The 20,404-nt window shown below is 37.5% G+C and overlaps 2 protein-coding genes across 4 annotated transcripts; one reads left to right on the top strand and one right to left on the bottom strand.

Moving 5' to 3' along the window:
* The first annotated feature begins 130 nt into the window (after positions 1-130).
* Positions 131-9,455, top strand: LOC128629148 (zinc finger protein 239). 3 transcript variants are annotated; one of them, XM_053675795.1, is made up of 6 exons: positions 131-255; positions 588-693; positions 1,423-1,555; positions 1,721-1,813; positions 2,688-2,804; positions 5,187-9,455. In XM_053675795.1, exons 2-6 carry the CDS (start codon positions 622-624, stop codon positions 6,341-6,343), a joined length of 1,572 nt encoding a protein of 523 aa, XP_053531770.1. In that variant the 5' UTR covers positions 131-255; positions 588-621; the 3' UTR covers positions 6,344-9,455. The 3 variants fall into 3 exon arrangements, with proteins under 3 accessions (XP_053531770.1, XP_053531771.1, XP_053531772.1); XM_053675796.1 differs by lacking the exon at positions 2,688-2,804; XM_053675797.1 differs by lacking the exons at positions 131-255; positions 588-693; positions 1,423-1,555; positions 1,721-1,813; positions 2,688-2,804 and adding an exon at positions 2,811-4,439.
* On the bottom strand, positions 8,689-20,125 carry ilvbl (ilvB (bacterial acetolactate synthase)-like). Its single transcript, XM_017456677.3, has 15 exons — positions 19,664-20,125; positions 16,775-16,976; positions 15,965-16,092; positions 15,189-15,327; positions 14,952-15,063; positions 14,676-14,775; positions 13,784-13,881; positions 13,134-13,270; positions 12,862-12,996; positions 12,464-12,578; positions 12,160-12,329; positions 10,448-10,518; positions 10,240-10,311; positions 9,850-9,955; positions 8,689-9,637 (listed from the first exon to the last, which is right to left on the bottom strand). Exons 1-15 carry the CDS (start codon positions 19,763-19,765, stop codon positions 9,459-9,461), a joined length of 1,866 nt encoding a protein of 621 aa, XP_017312166.1. The 5' UTR covers positions 19,766-20,125; the 3' UTR covers positions 8,689-9,458.
* Positions 20,126-20,404: the final 279 nt, after the last annotated feature.

Here is a 20,404-nt window from a genome sequence, read left to right as displayed (position 1 = left end):
AATTACCTAAGAGTAACAGGCTTTTAACAGGATTTAAGTTTTATATATACCCCATCCCCTATTTTTCTTTCTATGTTAATACCGACTGTCGCTGCTCCTATCCAGGTGGTGGCGGTAATGCACCAAAAAACCTGGTTTATCAGCCGCAAGTAAAACTTCAAAGAAGAAGAAACTAAAGCGCTGTAAACTCACAATAAAAGAAGAGGATATCAGGTTTTTTCAGCCCTGGTTGAACGATGGATTTTTGTCACTGAGGTAATCTTTTCTACATGAAAATATTCTTGACAGGTTTATATACAGTAACAGATTTGATCGATTTAAAAACAAGCATGTTACTGTGTCTGTATTTGAGGATGTTCACTGTGTTCTACTTTAAAACCTGAGGTAAGTTTAACTAGCTGAGCTGCTCGGCTAATAGTTAGTGACTGAATCCCAAACCTTCGAAGTGCAGTACAGAGAGAATGATACAGTGGCGTATTAAATGATTTTTATTCTCCCAGTTTTATTTTAAATGAAAGCTTCATGATTTGCATGAAGTATTTTAGATTACAGTGGGCAATGCTTATGATCAGAGCCTCCTTTTCCAGAAACAGCATTTAGACCTCATAATAAGACCGTATAATGGAATCAGCAGGGATACGACCGTGTTCTTCTAGAAAACCTCCACACACTCCTGGTCCCACTGACTCACAGGTAACAGTTATCTATATGTGTGCAATTAAACATAACATTTTTAATAACTAAGAGATTCACCTGACTGAGTGAATGTTCTTCTCTTAATCAGCTTCCATCCTTGGTAGGTTGCATGCTCTCCTACTAATCAAGTAATCCATGTTATTATCATCTCTTCAGTATCCTCATGGACTATATGTTATGTTATACCACGGTTAGTTTCAGTCCTAATTTGATTGGTCAAGTGACATTCCAAGAGTGCTGATATTTAGTATAACGGCACTGGGACACTTCACTGTGTGTATCACTCCACTTATCTGTGTTTGCTGGATAAATTACAAATCTTGCAGTAGATCATTACACTGAAACTGTTACTACACATACTACAACTGTCAGTTAGTCTGTGTATTACACGGCAACATGGAAAGCTCTATATAGCTGTGGCTGTTTTGGGAATTATTTCCATTGACTGAGCAAAAAAAAAAAACAATATTTGGAAATATATTGTGTCTGAAATGTTAGTTACTTGATATTAATTTATTATTAAGAAAAAATGTCACATAAAAGCAAGATCACACTCGCAGTTGTACTGCTGTACTGAATATCGGCACTGCTGTGATTACCGGCAGCCTCGTGTCTACGGCCGAATCACAGCTGTGCCGATATCCTGTATAACAGCACTTTTGCTCATGCAATATTGCTTAATTGACTTTCTTTTGTAAATAAGTATTATTACTCTTTGTTCATTAGCTTTGTGGGGATGTGCAGACAGAAAAATATATGTCTTCAGATGGAGGGACATCAGGCTCTGTAGAACACATCACCTGTGTGAACCTACAGAAACATGTAAAAAAGGAAGAAACTGTAGATGAAGAATATTTCTGTAAGTCACCATGGCACATTACAATCCAGTCTAATATTCAGTAATAATTTTTAGTCTATTCTAATTTGTGAATGAACCACATCACTTAATTTTCCCCATTTATATTTTGTACTTCACTTTTTTGAGTTAAATTAAAACATTTAAATTCAGTGAATGAAATTTCAGGTGAAGCGACACCAGTCTCTGTGGGACACATCAAACCTATGGACCTACAGAATCATGTGAAAAAGGAAGAACCTGAAGATAAAGACGATCTCTGTAAGGCAACAGGGTGTATTACGGTCCAGACTGGAACTCAATAACCAGGGGTGTAACAATACATGACACAATGCTCCGAGATACAAAAATGTGGTGATCTGCGTTGTGGAAACGTGTGATATCAGTATTCTATTAATTTTTACTCATGCAATTGCAATGTTTGAACACCAGAGGTCCCAATCTGCAGATCCATTAGAGTTAAAATACTGTATATAGAGAGCATACTGGTCACGTTATCACATTCTTTCATGGAGAGTCCGCACCGTTACTAATAAGGGAATAATCTGCACTTGAAAAGTGACTGATACCTCTGGATCAAAACTACTGATGATATGTTATACAGTTACACCACCACATTATAACCATAAAAGATCTCTTCAGTAGTTTTCAAATGAAATCAGCCCCATGCATCTGCGATCTTCGGTGCCTGAAAAAGAATTTGGGAATTTCAGCCAACTTTCCAGTTTTAACATTTCCAGTTAAAATGACACCTCGGGCACTGCTGCAGAGCTAATTAAGTTTCAGTTGATAATTTTCCTGTTTCCCAGGTTATAGACTTTGTTTATGCAATCAAATTTTTGGAAGAATTTGTACATTTATGTATTAATTTTTCAGGTATAGTGAACCTATATGACTTTTATTTATTTATTAATTTTTATTTGAATATCAATATTATTTTGTTTAACATATTCTGAATATATCAAAACATGAACCCAGTATTATGAATTGAATTGAATTGTGTATTGTTACACCCCTATGAATAATTTTTTGAAGTCTTCACTAGTCTTTATTTGTGACTGGACCAGTCCTTCAGCACTGGTTTCCCTCTTGTTCTTCAGTTTTACTTGAGTAAATGTAAATCTTGGAATTTCAGGTGCTGAGACATCAAACTCTGTGGAAGATGTAGACCAAAATAATGGAGGATTTGAAAGGAAGCATATAAAAGAAGAGTCTGAAGAGGAAGATAAGCTCCATACAAGGACAGACTGGGGTTGAGTAACACACTTCAATTCAATTCAGTTTTATTTGTATTGCGCTTTTAACAGTGGACATTGTCCCAAAGCAGCTTTATAGAAATATATAAATTCATAATATAGATTTTAAATGTCTCAATTTGTCTCTAATGAGCAAGAGACAAATTATCAAAATATCTGATAAATATTCACTGTTATTTATCATAGCTGATGTCTCTGAGAGGTTATTGATTAAACTCACATGTGCACAAGTTACAGCACCTTGTGCTCATTTTTAATGACCACGCTCTCTTATACTTCTCAAGCGTTTTGGGACCAGGGACATATGCAAATTGGGACAAAGCCCCATGTGAAACTATGTGAGGTAATGACCCCAGTGTTGAGAACTTATGGGCTAGAATAACCAGGATGTGATTTATGCTACAGTCAGTAGGGTTTATCTTAAACTACTTAAAGTAAACAAAATGCCAATAACAAGTATCAAAAGTGCATTTTTAAATAGCATCGTCAAGTACCATCTGTCACTGGTGGTACACTTCAGAGTCTGTCTTTTAAATATCTTTTCCCCCAAAACACTGGCACTGACATAAAAGCACTTCACTAAACTTCTTCTATCAGAGAGGTTCCAGCACACAGGACTGATAGAGCTCCAGTATTGTGCAGTAGCTGACGTGAATATATGTTTGACACAGTAGCGTGGCAAGGTGTAAATATTATGATCAATATGCAATTTAAATGAGATTAGATAATGGTCTGAGATAGCTTCAGACTGTGGATATGTGACTATATTTTCTATAGTTAATCTGTATGTTAGTATCAGGTCAAGAGTGTGACCACCATTATGAGTGTGTCCCATTACATTCTGAATGATCTCTACTGAAAGGACACAATGGAGTACATGCATGGTTTTGGTCTCTTTTGAAAGGTAGACTAAATATTTTTACATAATTGGATTGTTTGGACCTTTACCGGTGTAACAATACAAGTTTTTGTCAGGATGTTACGGATCAGTAGATTAGTAAGAGGCTTTATATGAGGCGAGTTGCCTCCATTTTGTAAGTATGTAAATGTTTGTATGTTGGTGATCCGACCGAGATGTTGATTGTAGCTGGGGTTGTGATTGTATCTCAGAAAGGTTTATATCAATCGAATCACAAGGATTTTACCTTTCCAAAGATACGAATACCTTCGTACACAGAGAAACTGTGTAGATAGTGTAAATTTGCTCATAACATGGCGACAGCATGCTGGCGAGCCGTCGGAATTTTAACAGGATAAAGTATATGGCGATGATACGATGGCGAGATAATAAAGCTGATAATCTCTAAAATTATTGACTTTATTCATCATAAAACGATAGTTTAATCCATGTTCTTACCTTGAACAACAAATGCACTTGGTTGGCATAGACGTGCAGTTGCTACACAGACACCATAGATTTTGCTCCACTCTCGTCTCCTCACCTCTCTGATCGTCTTCATTTGGATGTACATTTTGAGTAATGTCTTCTATATTAGCCTCCTCGTTTATGTTACACTCGGGTTCAAATTAAAAAGGCTGAAGACATGTTTATATCGCTGTAGGGTCGCTGGAGAATCAAGACCTTTGCAACCATTTGACGTCACTACCCAGAATGCATTGCGATGTAAACGGTAATGGCGGCCTACTAGTGCAAGGATATTTTTCCTTTTTTTTTTTTTTTTTTTTTTAATAAATGTTTTTGTACAGCGGATGCCAGCGTTTACCTGATAAGCCATACGAGTCTTCATAGTCGGGGTTCCCTTTAAAGGAGTTGTCCCTATTTTTCCACTCGGAAGTTTCTAACCGTTAATCTGTTTCATGGATAAAGATATGATGATACTAAATACATTAGAAAAAGAAGAGTTCTTCCATGTATATTTATATAAATTATATTTATTTATATAATATTTAATATGCTGTGTGGATGTATATTATGTTCTTATAGTAAATATTTAGCAGAAATTAACATTTTCCTTTTTTCAGTCTGTGCATTATTCAGAAAGGTATTCTTTAAAAATTGACCTACACATTATCCCAGGTGTATAACATCATGTGGCATAGTTAGTCTAGTAGGGCTACCAGAACATACCTCTACCTTACTCTGTGTGAATCCCATTTTTCTTGTGGCCTTGATGGGATCCTTTACAGTCTACTATATAAAAGATTATAAGAGGATATCTTGCATCTAATATTTACATTAATAGTTTTGTGCTGTGTGACTCAGTTATCCATTCTTTGTACATCTTCACCAGAAGTTGTATTTGTCATTGCCTCATTTGTAATTTATAGAGCATTGGTTACTTTAATTTTTTATTTTCTAAAAATAGTTTAACTATTTTCTGCAATGAGTTTCTAATACTGTTTATTTTCTGCTCCAGACATGGATGATGCCCAGGTACAAGTCTTCTCCTGCTCTCAATGTTCACTTTCCTGTACATCTCAAATTCACCTCCACAAACACATCAGAAAATACCACTATGAGGAATATGAGAGACTGCTACAATCAGGAGAGTTAAAAGATGTGGAGCATATCACTACAATAAGCTCCAGTATTCCGCAAACAGCCTCCATGACACTCAACAGTAACTCCTCTAATAAACAAATGCAGAAAGGAGTCTATCCCTGCTCACAGTGTGGGAAGAGTTTTACTCACCGGCGTTATCTCAGTCAGCACCAGCGCATTCACACAGGAGAAAAACCATATCACTGCTCAGATTGTGATAAGAGTTTTACTCACCGGAGTACTCTTCTAGCACACTTGCATATGCACACAGGAGAAAAACTGTATCACTGCTCTGAATGTGGGAAAAGCTTTACTCAACAAAGTAATCTACAAGAACACCAGCGCATTCACACAGGAGAAAAGCCGTATTCGTGCTTAGAGTGTGGAATGAGTTTTAGTCGAAAGAGTGAACTAGGCAGACACCAGCGCATTCACACAGGAGAAAAACCATATCACTGCTCAGAATGTGGGAAGAGCTTTAGTCAAAGGAGTACTCTACAAGAACACCAGCGCATTCACACAGGAGAAAAACCATATTCCTGCATGGAGTGTGGGAAGAGCTTTACTCGACTGAATGATCTCCAAATACACCAGTACATTCACACAGGAGTAAAACCATATTTCTGCTTACAGTGTAGAAAGAGCTTTATTCGACAGAGTGAACTACAACTACACCAGCGCATTCACACAGGAGAAAAGCCGTATCACTGCACGGAATGTGAGAAGAGCTTTAGTCGATTGAGTAATCTACAAAAACACCAGCGCATTCACACAGGAGTAAAACCATATTTCTGCTTACAGTGTGGAAAGAGTTTTATTCAAATGAGTGAACTACGAAGACACGAGCGCGTTCACACAGGAGAAAAGCCGTATCACTGCTCAGAGTGTGGAAAGAGTTTTAGTCAAAGGAGTAGTTTACAAGAACACCAGCGCATTCACACAGCACAGAAACCAATTCAGTGCTTGCAGTGTGGACGGAGATTTACATATTCAGGAGCATTTAACATACACAAGTGCTCCAACAATGATTAAATAAACTCTTTACAATAGTAACCATGATTTGGTTAAGGTATGTAGATATGTACAGACAGGTCAATAAATATTTGGACATTGACGAAGTAATTATTATTTTAGCTGTTTACCACAGTATATTGGAGTGGATATTAAATAATGACTATGAAAGTGCAGACTTTCAGCTTAATTTTAGGGGTGTACACATCCAAATTGTGTAGGAATTGCAGCATTTAGGAATGACAAAAATGGCTATTAAAATTGTTTTCAAACCGTGGTACCTTGAAAGAGGGTGTTACTAAGTATTGACATAGAAGGGTGTCCAAATATTTAAGTTAATCAAATATGAAGTGACTGCAATATTCAGATAGTTTGCTGCAGAGTTTACTTCTTTTTCACTTCCCAAATTAACAAAACGGGTAATGTGGCCAGTGGGGCTCAATTTTCCTTACTACTGTATCCAAAGCAGTGTGACACTGGGAAGAAGTAATGTAACTTAAAGTATCTTGTTTATGCATACATGCTTTAAAATATAATGAGAAGTCATAAAGAGAACTGGTGAATTGCTATTGCATTTTAATAATGGAGGACCTGATTGTTAAATACATCACCCAGTCCAGTTCACAGGGTATGTGTGATGGGATTGAGGTCACAGCTGAGTCCCTATCAGCAGTTTGTGTACCAATTTGACACTGATCCCGAATGGCCACAAAGTGAGCAAATGGAAAATTGAAGAGGTGCTCCATGGTATTATTGTTTTAAACTTTAAAGAAGAGCTTTGAAGAAGTGAAGGCAGAAAATTTTCCCTGCTCGCTCTTTTATATCAGTAAAAAATTGTTTCACTATTAAATAAACAAACTGATCAAATCAGTACCACAGCAACAAGATGAAAACGGATTTTTATGAAAGGGAGATGTAAAAGTAAGTAAATGTTTGTTTTATAAATCCAAATATTAATGGTCTATCTAGAGTGTTAGACTATTTATTTAAATTTGTTAATAATCCTGCTGAAAAACCCCCAATAGAAACGATAACAGAAATGGTAATGGTTTCCACTACAAATATTACCAACAAACCATTAAAACCATTACAATCATTGGTCCTTATCCACTAAACATAACATGCCGCCAATAGAACGCAACAAATTACCAGTAGTGACCCACAGATATCATTACAGTTTCCATTAAAACCAGTACAATTTTCATTATAACCTTTAAAACCATTACAAATTCCTTCACTGTTTCTTTTTTTTCCCACTGGGGAATTCAGAGAAATCAAGACATGAACATATTTTAAGTAATTAAAACAGGTGGTAACATTTAACAAAAGTTAACAACAAAAAAGTATTATGTATTGAACCTTTCCAACATGGGGATGTCATTCCAGCACACTCTAGCACTACACAAAGGTAGGCAACCGCCTTGTGCTCCCAGAGTCCAAGGACCCCCTAAAAATGCAAATGATGTATATTTTGAAATAGCCTCAATTGATTTATTGCAACATGTCCGTCCAGAGTCTTGAGTTCCATCAGCGAAATCTAGGTGCAACCTTTCCCCCCTAATTCAAGCCAGAACTGGCCAATAAAGGCTCTCGCTTGTGCACCAGAATTAAAATACTTGGCCCAGTAAATTGGGACTGGCACCAATACATCCGAGTGCAACATGATGTGTATATAGTTGAGGTCATAAATTTACATACACCTTGTAGAATCTGCAAAATAAAAAAATGTAAATTTTAAAGGATCTTAAAAATTGCATTTTGTTGTTTGTTTAGTCCTGCCCTGAATAAGCTATTTCACATAACATGTTTATATATAGTCCACAAGACACAATAATAACTGAATTTACACACATGAACCAGTTCAAAAGTTTACACATGCTTGATTCTTCACACTGTGTGTTGTTACCTGGATGATCCATGTCTGTGTTTGTTTTGTGATAGTTTTTGTGTTCATGAGTCCCTTGTTTGTCCAGTTGTATGATGTCGAGATCCATCTTTTCACACTGACAACAACTGAGGGACTCATACACGACTATTACATAAGGTGTAAATATTCACTGATGCTCAAGAAGGCAACACGGTGCATTAAGAGCCAGGGGGAGGGGGTGTATACTTTTGAACAGGATGATCAGTGTAAATTGTGATTCATTTTTTTCTTTTGGTAAACATATACATATGTAGCTTCTGATGGGCAAAAAGGTCTTTAAATAAAAAATAATAACAATTTACCAGTCATCCTGTTCAAAATTTAGGTTAAAATGAGGTTCAGACCTTCTGATCAGTAACCCAGGGCCTTAACTGTTCAGGTATGTAGTAGTAGTAAAAGCCTTTTTTCGAAACAAAATATCACACATGAATACACAATGTTTAATGTTTCAAACTTTATTTCTCCCTTACACAGAATAGTCTAAACTTTTCATTACTGATTGCTAGAACAGTAAATGGTTGGGAGAGGCTTTTAATTACTGATCAGTATATTTAAATATACCACTGCAATGCTAATATTGTCAGTTGACCAAATGTGATACAGTAAGATGTTCCTTTTGCATTTAATATTTTAGTCCTTCATCAAATGTATCATTTAATTTTTGAGCCAACTATTGACTGTTTAATTAAACTTAATGTTACAAATGTTAAATTAAACGCGAACTTGAGCAATATTCTGGTTTACACCTGTAGAGTAAAATATTTCAGCACAAAATTCAGTCCTACTTTTTGTCAACAACATTAATACTATAATTACATATCTTGTCAAAATTATCCAGTTTAATTATTACAAACAAAATAACAAAAGAATATAAATACATAAATCAAGTCCCTTAATCTTGAAATGCTTAAAAGTCTTTATCTAATTATTACGTAAAATCCTTACGTAAAGTCTTTCCTTTTTAGCTTATACAAATAGTAAATCTTCAAGAAATGATTCTAAAAACAAAGTTCCTAAATAAAGCAGAAAAAGTTCCTTAGCTTAAAACAGTAATGATTTTGAAATGACACTAAGAGCCATGCACATTTCCGTCCGTTTTTACCCATGTACTCATGTCTGGTATGCTTAAAACAGTTTTTACAACACGTAAAGCACCAGCAACTGAAAGGCTTTCAGGATTTTAGTCAGGGCCACACAAACACAGGGTCTCTACACAGAAATAGAACCGTCTCTGAAGTTGGTTTTTCCTATGAGTACATTAAGTAACACTGCCTTGCCATCTTTACATTCCCTCTGTGCTTCTTTAACGATGTTTTCAAGACGCGGCTCCTCTTCACGTCCAACCAGGTAACCTTTGCCACCAAAGCCATTAGCAACAATGTGATAATCTGGGGGAGAAACAACAGAATAGCATCTCAGGCCTATAATTCCTGATGGAGGATAAGGGTGAATCATCCAAATTTGAAAAATGGCATTATGCTCGTAGATGTAATTTGTTAAAACTAAATTTATGGGCTGGTTACAGTTCATTGTAACAGATGACAACCGTGGAAGTCATTAGAGCACTGTGACATATATTTGAGGGAATGTGAAACATTACCTGTAAATGCAAGACCACAAGCTACATTGCTGCCAAGAATGGGCACCTGTTCCCTGGAGATCTGACTCCAACAAGCATCATTTCCCACTAGTGCAATTACAGGAGTCTGGCAAAAGAGTTTATTAAAAAAAAAAATAATTTTTTTTTTTTTTTTTTAAAGTGAGTGTAAGAAAAGTATATATAAATTGGTGTCAGTGATTTTTTTTAATGTTACTAAGGGGGTTTATTTTCAGTATTACCATTTTAATGGCTAGGGATTAATATAAGGTTTTATTTGAGATTCAATAAGCTTGTGTCACTTATTAATATCATGTATTTGTAAAAGGAGTTACAAATTGTTTTCATTAGGCAACCAGGACATTTGGTTGGCTGTTGAACATGATTTTATACCTTGTGTCTGGTAAAAGTATCGAATTCCGCCACGCTGTAACCTAGGGAACCATCACCATAAACAATCCATACCTACAGATGAGACATTGTCAGTTTTCCCAAAATAAAGCCTTTGTTCAATTACAGAGCACATTATACAGAACGTCAATAAGGAAAATTAATTAACAGTACTGTCACTGGAGTAGATTGTCTTTTGGTTATATCCTACCTCCGAGTCAGGACAACAGAGCTTTGCTCCCAGAGCAAACCCTCCTCCAACACCTAGAGTCCCAAACGCCCCTGTACAGGAGAGAGGTCCATGAGATTGGAAGACATAGAATGCAAAGGCACATGCTACATGCTAAGTATACGTGGGCGGCTGTGGCTCAGGTGGTAGAGCGGGTTGTCGGTTTGACTCCTGGCCCACATGACTACACATACCGAAGTGTCCTTGGGCAAGACACTGAACCCAAAGTTGCTCCCGATGGCAAGTTAGCGCCTTGCATGGCAGCTCTGCTACCATTGGTGTGTGTGTGTGTGTGTGTGTGTGTGTGTGTGTGTGAATGAAAAGTGCTTTGGATAAAAGCACTATATAAGTACAGACCATTTTCCATTTAAGTATACGTGTCTAAAATGCTAAGTCCCTATAGTCAGGTCCATAAATATTTGGACATTGACAAATGTATCGCTATTTTGGCTGTATACCACAGTATACTGGAGTTTAAATTAAATAATGTATGAAAGACTTTATGAGCTCTAATTTCAGAGTACACGTGAATGATGTATGTATTACAGCCCTTTTTTATATGCTTTACTTTGACTCTCCTGGAGGGTGTTCTTGAGCTGTTCAACTGTTGTGAAGAGGTTGTTCGTCACCAGAGAAAGAATTCTTCTGTTATCGATCATAGTTGTTTTTTGTGGTCTTATGCACCTTTTGGTGTTCTTGCTTCTTTAGTGAGCACAGTGCATTCTTTCTTTTTAAGAATGTACCAAATAGTTGACTTGAATACACCTAATGTGACCACACCTCACTGCCTCAATAGGTTCTAATCACTGGCACCCAATCCTGAACATCTGATTCTAATTTTATGGATTTGAAGGCGTGATAAATGTGTGTGTGTACTTACCTTTTCCATGTGCCTGACCTGTTTCTTGTTCATTTAAACTGTGAACATTACTACAAAATGTCAATTTTATGTGTTATTTGATAGTGTATTACCTTTATTAATAGGCACTGCTGTTTCAAAGAGGGCCAAATGTTTGCTTGCCCAAATGTCTAAAAAGCAAACAATTTCCATGGGGTGTACTTATTTTTTAACATGACTGTATATAATGTGGTAGACACCTAAAAGTAATACTAAGTTTGTCAATGTCTAAAACCTGACTGTAGGTTACAGCTACAACAGTTTTTTTACACTAGCGTATACCAGAGATACGATCCTTTAGACTCCCTCCATGACAAGGGAGCAGGACCAACTTAAAAGCTGCTGGAAGTAAGAGTTAAGAATTTCACACTTTCGGGTAGAAATATTATATTGCAAATTATTTGAGGTAAAAAATATTTTGTCTGTCGTCTTTCTCTGCTACACGGCTTCACCTCAATTACATAATATTTTCAACAACCAATTGGTGAACAGAGTTCAAACATGTCATGCTGTGGCTCAACCAATCATTACTCCCAAAGGTATTGCACAAGGCCAGCCCTAGAGCCAATGAGGGCTCTATAGCATTATGTGGAAGTGGTTGCCCGCTTGTGCCTTAGGGGCACTTTAATAGATAGGCTATCCATTATGTACAAGAAGTGGCCTCCCAGTGCCTTAATTGTGACCTTTTACCTTATGCAACACATATTACTTCAGGTTATTAAAATGAGATTTATTTTGCTACAACAGTATATCATAGCCACTGTTAGTCATTGTTACCCTTGCCCATGGTTCTGACCTGGGTCCAGCCAACAGAGGGGTCCTCGTGGTCTCATTATGTAAGCTGCACTGCCTACAAAGTCTCCTCCATCTGCAACAATGATACTGTCTTCCATCAGTAGCTCATTCACACAGTGAAGAACACTCAGAGGGTTCAGATGCCTCTCAGTCTTCTCATTTGCCTTGTCTCTATAAGAGTGAATTATCACAAAATCAGACTGACAGTTTTGACATTTAAAAACAAAACACACAAAGGATGCCCACACCATTAATGCTACACACCATGGGCATTAATGCTACTACGTGCAATAGAGCAACTTAACCTGTTTGCCTTCTCTTTTGCATTGTCCCACTCCTTCAGGCACTGAACCCATTCTTCAGGACATCTGTGTCCCACCAAGCCTTTAGACAGCTGCATCAAGAAGGAACCAACGTCACCTGAAGAAGCCGTACCACAATTTTATATTTAATGTAATTTATCTATGAAGTGACATCACAGACTACACGCTCCGGACTGTAGAATCTTTGCTAATTAATATTTGTGCATCATAATGTCCAATTGGTGGACTGGGATTTGGCAAAAAACTAGGGTTCCCTAATTTTTTTCATTTATAAATATTTAAATAAAGGGTTTGGAGCCTATCAGGGATGAATGCTTGGGCATGGTTAACTTCAAGTGATCAAGTGCTGTTTGTGGTGTTATTTTAATTTGGTGCCTCACCCTGAATAGCTACTGTGGGCTTCCAGAACAAGTCAGAGTTCTTCAGTAGCTGAGTCTTGTCTCGGTTGACTGCGATAATTTTACTGCGTCTGTTCAGCACCCTGCCGTAACTCAGTCTAAAGTCACACACCGTGCCTGTTAAAAATAAAATTAAAATAAGCATCCCAAACATCTCATCTAAATCAGTTTTAACCAACAACAGGCATAATAAGTTTGGGAATGTCCCCTTATGATTTAAAGCATTAACGTATTAAAAATATATTGTTTCTTACCTGCTAGCAGCACCAAATCCGCCTCTTTCAGGGCATCTCTTCTGTTCTGTCTGATATGCAGATGGTTGTCCTTACCCAGCATCCCTCTGGACATCCCACCTAGGAAGCAAGGAATGCCTAAAGACTCCAGAGCTTTTCTGAAATAGGGCCAAAACAGAAATGGTCACACATTATCAAAACAAACAAACAAACAAGTGTTGATGTTTGTTCAGTATCTTAAAAGAGTAGAATGGACCATAATTAGGCAGTCTGTACAGGATTTCAGAGATTTTTTGTGATTGTTGCAGCCAAAAATGCTTGATTTTGGGGCTTTTTTGTGCTTTTTTGTTGAAGAAAAAGAAATTGCAGTAAATTGTTTTATACGGTCTTTTGCAGTGATGTTTTTGGTAAACGAGATGTTTAAGCTGTACTCATGTTTGACATGTGAATCAAAGATGGCTTTGGCTGACCGCACGTTGTGAGGACATTACATGACAAATCTGCGGAAAATCTGTGGTAATTTTTAAAAACTGCAAGCTCCTCCGAAAATTGCGGAGTTTTCTTGATTTTGCATAAATCCTGGAGGGACTGATCTGGACTGAGATGATCATAAACAGGCATTAATTGGTGGTGCAGTTGTTCAACCACTGTTTAAAATGACATAAATATACCTGACATCTGTGACAGGTGTTGGCGGTAGTGTTGCCTGGCTGCCTAACACAATCACTGGCTTCTTAGCTCTGCTTACCAGCTCTATACACCTTTGCACCTGGAGGTAAGACAAAAGTCAACGGCCAGGGAGGTAAAAGGATACTGATTTCAACACTGCAGTTTTATCTATCTCTTTAAACATTGGCCTTCAGATAATCATGGCTTGCATGCACTTTTAATGCATTTTATAATGCATTACATACAGAGTTATAACAAGGAACTAACAAATACCTAATTTAATTTCCTAATTGCCAACACAAGACTAGACAGGACTAGCTTTTGCTGGACCACAGTTTGACAGTTGGACATTGGAGAAGTCTTCACTTCATTATAGCAAACACTTTGGCCACCTTGCCACTCTTTGCTTCATAACTTCATAATTCTTTTATAGCTTACTTTTACAGTTCTACCACATGCAGTTAGCTATGATGCGATGTAGGACTATTAACATTTTCTTCCTCTCTTTTTATAATTTCTTTATTGAAAGCCAGATTTGTACGTCTTCTGCAATTTGAATAAACAATCTACTGTGACCATGCTAAACCACTGAGCATGGAAACAAACTTCTAGAGGTTTTGGCACAAAACAAGATACCCTGTTCTTGGTATTAGTTCATGTAAAGTCTTTAAAATACATGGTCAATTAATTGTTTAATTATGATTCTTTTTGTAAGCGTGAGAAATAAATGTGATGTACACCCTATAACACACACTTCACATGTTCAGGTTGTAGTATATGCTCACCAAACACTCTTTCGGAAATTACTCCAAAGTTCATACACAAGTACAACATGGTAGAGAAATAATGTATCCAAACATTGCTATCTCTATAATTATAGCTATTAAAGCTCACCTCCTCGTCTGTTGCTTTAGGTACATGCACAGGCAGAGGTGAGAGGTCTCTTACTTCCCATGCTCCAGCAAAAAGGTTTGTTAGATGATTGTGAAGGTACCTAGGAGGAGAAAACAAATTATTCACTCAGGGCGGTATTCATTCAGGTATCTTTTAAACAATGAGCCAAAACACGTTAGAAGCTCAATTAATAATCGGCAACCAAACACAGCAATGTGAACAATCAAGCATTTTATGACAAACTGCTGTCCATTGTGTTAGCTATCATTGCCATACCATGAAATAACTTTCCCAACAATTCCTTTAGGAGTATTTTTAGGTGAGAACTCTTTCTCTACGAGATGATATGGATAAAGAGTGTCTATGGGGAACTCGATGAATACAGGACCTGTAAAACAAATATAACCATTCATCAGATGATGAATAAAATTCAGCATAAATAAATTGTCATAATAAAGATCTGTTCAGGATGTGTCCTGTTCTGAAGGATATTCAAACTTTGCTGCTATGTACCTGGTGTGCCAGACTGGGCGATGGCCAGGGCTTTTCTCACAGTGGGTACAATCTCCCTCACACTCCTAACAGATGCACAGAACTTGCAGAGTGGCTTGAAAAGGGACATCTGATCAATGTCCTGCAAAGATCCTCGACCCTACACACACACACACACAAATTTGGTCCTTATTATTATCATCTCTGTTCTGTGCTCGTGAATATAATAATGTATAATCCATTCAACTACATGTTTTATAATATCTCTACTTCAATCACATCACTTAATTTAAGTAAATCTATTTCTGCTTTTAATTTCCTGGGTTGTTGCATCATTTAGATTCTGCTTATTCTCTATAAGCAGACAAGAAACACCTGTCAGTCACATGCTTCAATAATTGTGCTCACCTAGAAACCTGCTGGACTGCTATCCAAGGTGCCATGCCTTTAGCGTATAGCAAAAACAAATGAATTGGCCTTGCCAGCCCAATACTAGTATTTGTCCATTATCACTCAGTTCAATATAGCACTTCATTTCTGTGATGATGTGGTTTCCTTTTATGTTGTGAGTGTTTTTTGTTTATGGCTTAAAACACAGAGAAAGACTAGGCAAACAGTGTGTGAATTGAGATGTGTGCCTTACAGTACTGTCAATGCATGTATAAGCGCCCCCCCCCCCCCCCCCCCATGTTATTCTGTTCTATTCCGTTACCACTTAATTTAACATAACGAGACTGCTTACAGTTAACTGACTTAATTATTAATTAAAAGGAATTATTAATTCCTTTATGTTTGACCTGTAGCAGAGTTGCAGCTGCTCCACCCATCAAAAGCAAAGGTGACTCAGCCATCTGAGCATTCTTCACTGCAGTAACTGTGTTAGTAAGGCCTGGTCCTGCTGTAACTACAGCCACACCTACTCTACCTGCATGGGAACGGAAAAAAAAAAAATCACAGAATTTACCAGTAGTGTTTTTACATGTGAAGTACCTGACTGCTTCCCAAAGACATTTAAGGTCACAGGCCAAATTACACTTGTGACCAATGTCAAGTGGACCACACCAAAACAAGTCATGCTGATGATGTGTTGCAGTAGACAGTGCCACATGAACAATATCTCTTCAATGTGTTCGTTCACCTGCAGTTATCTGAAAGGTACACTCTGAATGAACATACATCACCAACAAAACACATGAACAGACTGCAATTTGTTATTAAAATAATTTTTTTTTTTTTCAAAATTATGGTTTTACCTTATATGCACAGCTGCTTGTATAAGTGTTCAGCCCCATGAATGGGGATTATAGGCAAGTCTACACAAAGTTGAGAGTAAAATCAACCAATTTTACAAACAGCTTGTAAAATTACTTACCAATAAAAAGGGGAAAGTTTTTGATTTCAGAAGTATTCATCCCTGATACTGTGAACTGCCTAAAGTTAATTCTTTTGGGTACAGCATCATTACAACATCAAATTTTCAGCTTGTAATACAATTATCTTTACTGCTCTGTTTTGCCCTTAATGGAATTATGGAGACTGGCTCTTTTTTCCTTATCTTTTGATTCAACAATGAAGACAATTTTCATTTAGAACATAGATTACAGTACCAGAGAGTCTTGCTACTGCATCAGCTGCAAACACAGCTGTGGCTTCATGACGGGTGTCCACAATACGGATCCCCAGTTTCTCACATGCCACCAGGATAGGAGAGATGTGTCCGCCAACCAATGTGAAAACAAACTTGATGCCATGAGCCTGAAGTACCTCTGCCACAATCTCGCCTCCTTGCCGAGGACTCTTCCTGTCCGTCTGAGAAGAGTTGTAGGAATTAATGCAACAGCACACAAAGACCCTAAGAGATACTCAACTTAGACTTGAGTTAACCAGGCAGGCATTGTTGATATTAGCATTTTTATCTGTTCCAATAGATCAGTTTATTTTAATATTATTTTGGCCACTGACATAGCACTGACATGACTTGTGCATCAAGTGCTTAAAATTTATGATAATTAGTTATTTTACTGTTCCCCTCCTCATATTTATGTACTTGTTTGGTTTTATAGTTTAGTCCTGAGGACCCTGTCCAGGATGGTGGTGCTAAGACATGTAGAGTTTAGGAAAACCAATGTGACAAAAAAATTTATATACTGTAACAACTAGGTGATAGTAAAAAGGCAAGCATTGAAACTCTGTTGGGTAAGAATCAGAATCTGAAAGTAGTGATTTGAGGCAAATGTTAAAAATATTGTAAATAAAGTAGCTAGGCAGAATTTCCTAGAGACGCGCTCCAACCTAAGTTGTGTAAAATACTGTGCTGTACTTTGTACAGCTGCAATCAAGATATCTGCCTGCTCAGAAATCTGATTGCAGCGGTTTTCTGCCCCGACCAGGTATTTCATATATTTTCTGCCCTAGCCAGTTCAGGTTTATCATGTGTTCCAGCTCAACCACACCTGATACAACTAATTAAGCCCTTGATTAATTGCATCAGGTGTGCCTGTTTTGAATATTTGTGCTGTTATGAGGGATTTTATTCAGGTGGTTGAATCATTTTGAAACTGGAGAAATCATTATAAGTTGCATTTTCAGTTGAATTTGGGGAAACCACTTGAAGCATTCGATGTGTTGCACTTTTTCAATTGCTTTTGTTTGATTTGTTTGTTGCAGACAGCTGAACATCTGTAAATTTTGACCTGATTTGGGGTTGAATAATTTTGATTGCAACTGTAATTGCTCATCTAAGCACTATACTGTAAAACAGCATTCTATCACCTCAGAAACATATCTAAAGACTGTGACGTTCTCTCGACTGCTGATAGCGAGAAACTACATGCCTTTGTGTCAGCTCGATTTGAATTCTTTAACACTCACTTTACTGGTTTACCAAAGTGCTCCATGACTAGTTTACAAAGTGCCAAAATGCTACTGTGCAAATCTTGACATGCTGTATGCAAACAGCTTGACATGTTTGCAAACAGCTGCACCGGCTACCGATGTCTTTTAGAACTGATTTTAAGATACTTTATCACTGAATTTTAAATGCCTTTGTGGTCTTAGCTTGATTGTTAGCTCTCACATCAACAAGCAAAAATATGCTGGTTGTACCCACTACCTAGCTAAAGAGTGGTGAGGCAGCTTTTTGTTTTAACTCCCTGTTGACCTGAAAGCTTTTGTGGATCTGGTCGTATTTACTAAAAGGCTAAAAACATATCTGTTCTTCATAGTGTTTAATTAATTTTTATTCATGCCAATTTTCTCTCTTAACAGTCACACTTAATTCTCAGATTTGACTTAACTATATTTTACTGTTGATCCATGATTATAGATATTTCTATTTTTCTTTCTTTTAATGAGACAAACCCGGGAGCGTCTGTACTTCCTGCGGAAGACGAGGCAGTTTGGAATGGCCCGGGACATTCTCACGCACAGTTCATAGTTGCACCATTGAGAGCATTTTCAGTGGCAGCATCACGGCCTGGAATAGCATGTGTTTTTCTGTCGAATGCAGGGACCTACAGAGGATAGCAGTCATCCAGAACACTTGCTCTTTCAGCCACTTCTGTCTGGCAGATGCTACCAGAGCATCCAGGTGCAAACAAACAGACTCATAAATAGTCATTTTCCCCAAGCCATCAGACTCTTACAGTATGTGATCACATAATTGCACAGCCAGTTTTGTGCACATTGCACACTTACTATGTACAGTACAATCAGGGCAGATTTAGAGATGTAGGGGCCCTGGGCAAAATATTTACCTTGATTATCAATATACCTCTATTATACATCGAATGTATATAATTTGCATTTTTAGGGGGCCCTTGGCTTCTGGGAGCCCAAGGCGGTCCCCTGCATTGCCAAGTGCTAAGTCCACCCCGTGTACAATATTCACCCATGCCTGTATATTTTCTGTATACGCAGTCTGTTTTTGTATATTGAACGTTTCGGTCCGTGCACATTTTGCATTTGCACATTTGTATAGTTTGTTTACTCTATGTCATATGTCAAAAATATCAATGGGCAGTTCTGTATTTGTCAACCTTGCAAATGACAAATTAAGTCTTTGTCTTTGTAAACTACATCAAAGTTCATCGATGCCTGCTTCTTGTTACTAAATAACTACCCTGAAAATATACTCCAAACAGGAAAGACCTTATTGAAGAAAAAGAAGAAAGAATCTCTGCTGACACTTGACCTTGCTCTGACCTTGACCCTGCTTGGATCAGTTTTAAAATGTAACCAGTTCATCTGCTGTGTATAGTGGTATATCTATATAAATCCTATAATGACTCAGTAACTCGTTCTTGAGATGAACATAATAATAATAATAATAATAATAATAATAATAATAATAATATATTATTTTACTAAAGAAGTTTTTTTTTAAGTGTGCATTGAAAGGATTCCTGCAGTCTTTCTTTCATAGAGCAGCCAGCCATCAATGAAAGATGAAAGTAAATAATAAACTATTGGTTTCTAATGCTTTTAAGGTTACTTACCTTATGAAACAGCTGATAAAACAAGCCCAGTTTGTAAGCAGCAAACAGAAATGCCAACAGCACAGCAGTAAAACAGCAACACACCACCGTTCCGATGTCCATTTGTAGGAAATGTTTATTATTATCAACTACGCGAATTCAGTACAGGTACAGGTGTTAACACCAGTTATTAACGCGGCTCCAGAAATAAAAGCGCTCGGCCTGTGTTCCGGAGATCACGTTACTACTACTCCTGCACTTCTTAACATTGCCCAATTTATCTGTCTGTCGTTCAACATATTACACACAACTCATCTTAAACTTCTCAACCTCTATCTTGTCTGAACAGGATCCGCCTGCTGTCACCAAGCGCTCCGCTAACAGCGAAGATCTCCCATATCCCGGGCGGAGCGACGATGTTTCACGCGGTGTAAAGTTAAAAACGCAATAAACTGGTCAAAGGTTAAGGTTAAAACTCGAACGAGCAGAGCTGTGCGCATGCTCCACCACCGAACGCGTAATCTCGCACAATCTCGCGTTCACACAGCGCCGCCTGCTGGAGCGTTCTGTTAGCGGCATCATAGGGATGTGCGATACAAACTCATTTCCTTTTCGATCTGATACCAAAGTGAATGCCAAGGCTAATATCCCGATATCCAAACTTCAAAGAGTGATCCATTAGTCAGATTTTGCCTCATTTATTGTTTACTGGAGTGAAATAACTCCATGATTGTTTTTCTGCCATAGCAGAGCAGTGCTGTC

This window comes from Ictalurus punctatus, chromosome 25, assembly GCF_001660625.3.
Source record: "Ictalurus punctatus breed USDA103 chromosome 25, Coco_2.0, whole genome shotgun sequence".
In the NCBI taxonomy this organism is placed as follows: domain Eukaryota; kingdom Metazoa; phylum Chordata; class Actinopteri; order Siluriformes; family Ictaluridae; genus Ictalurus; species Ictalurus punctatus.
The sequence above is the reverse complement of the archived record's forward strand: the minus strand, read 5'-3'. Positions and strand labels throughout refer to the sequence as shown.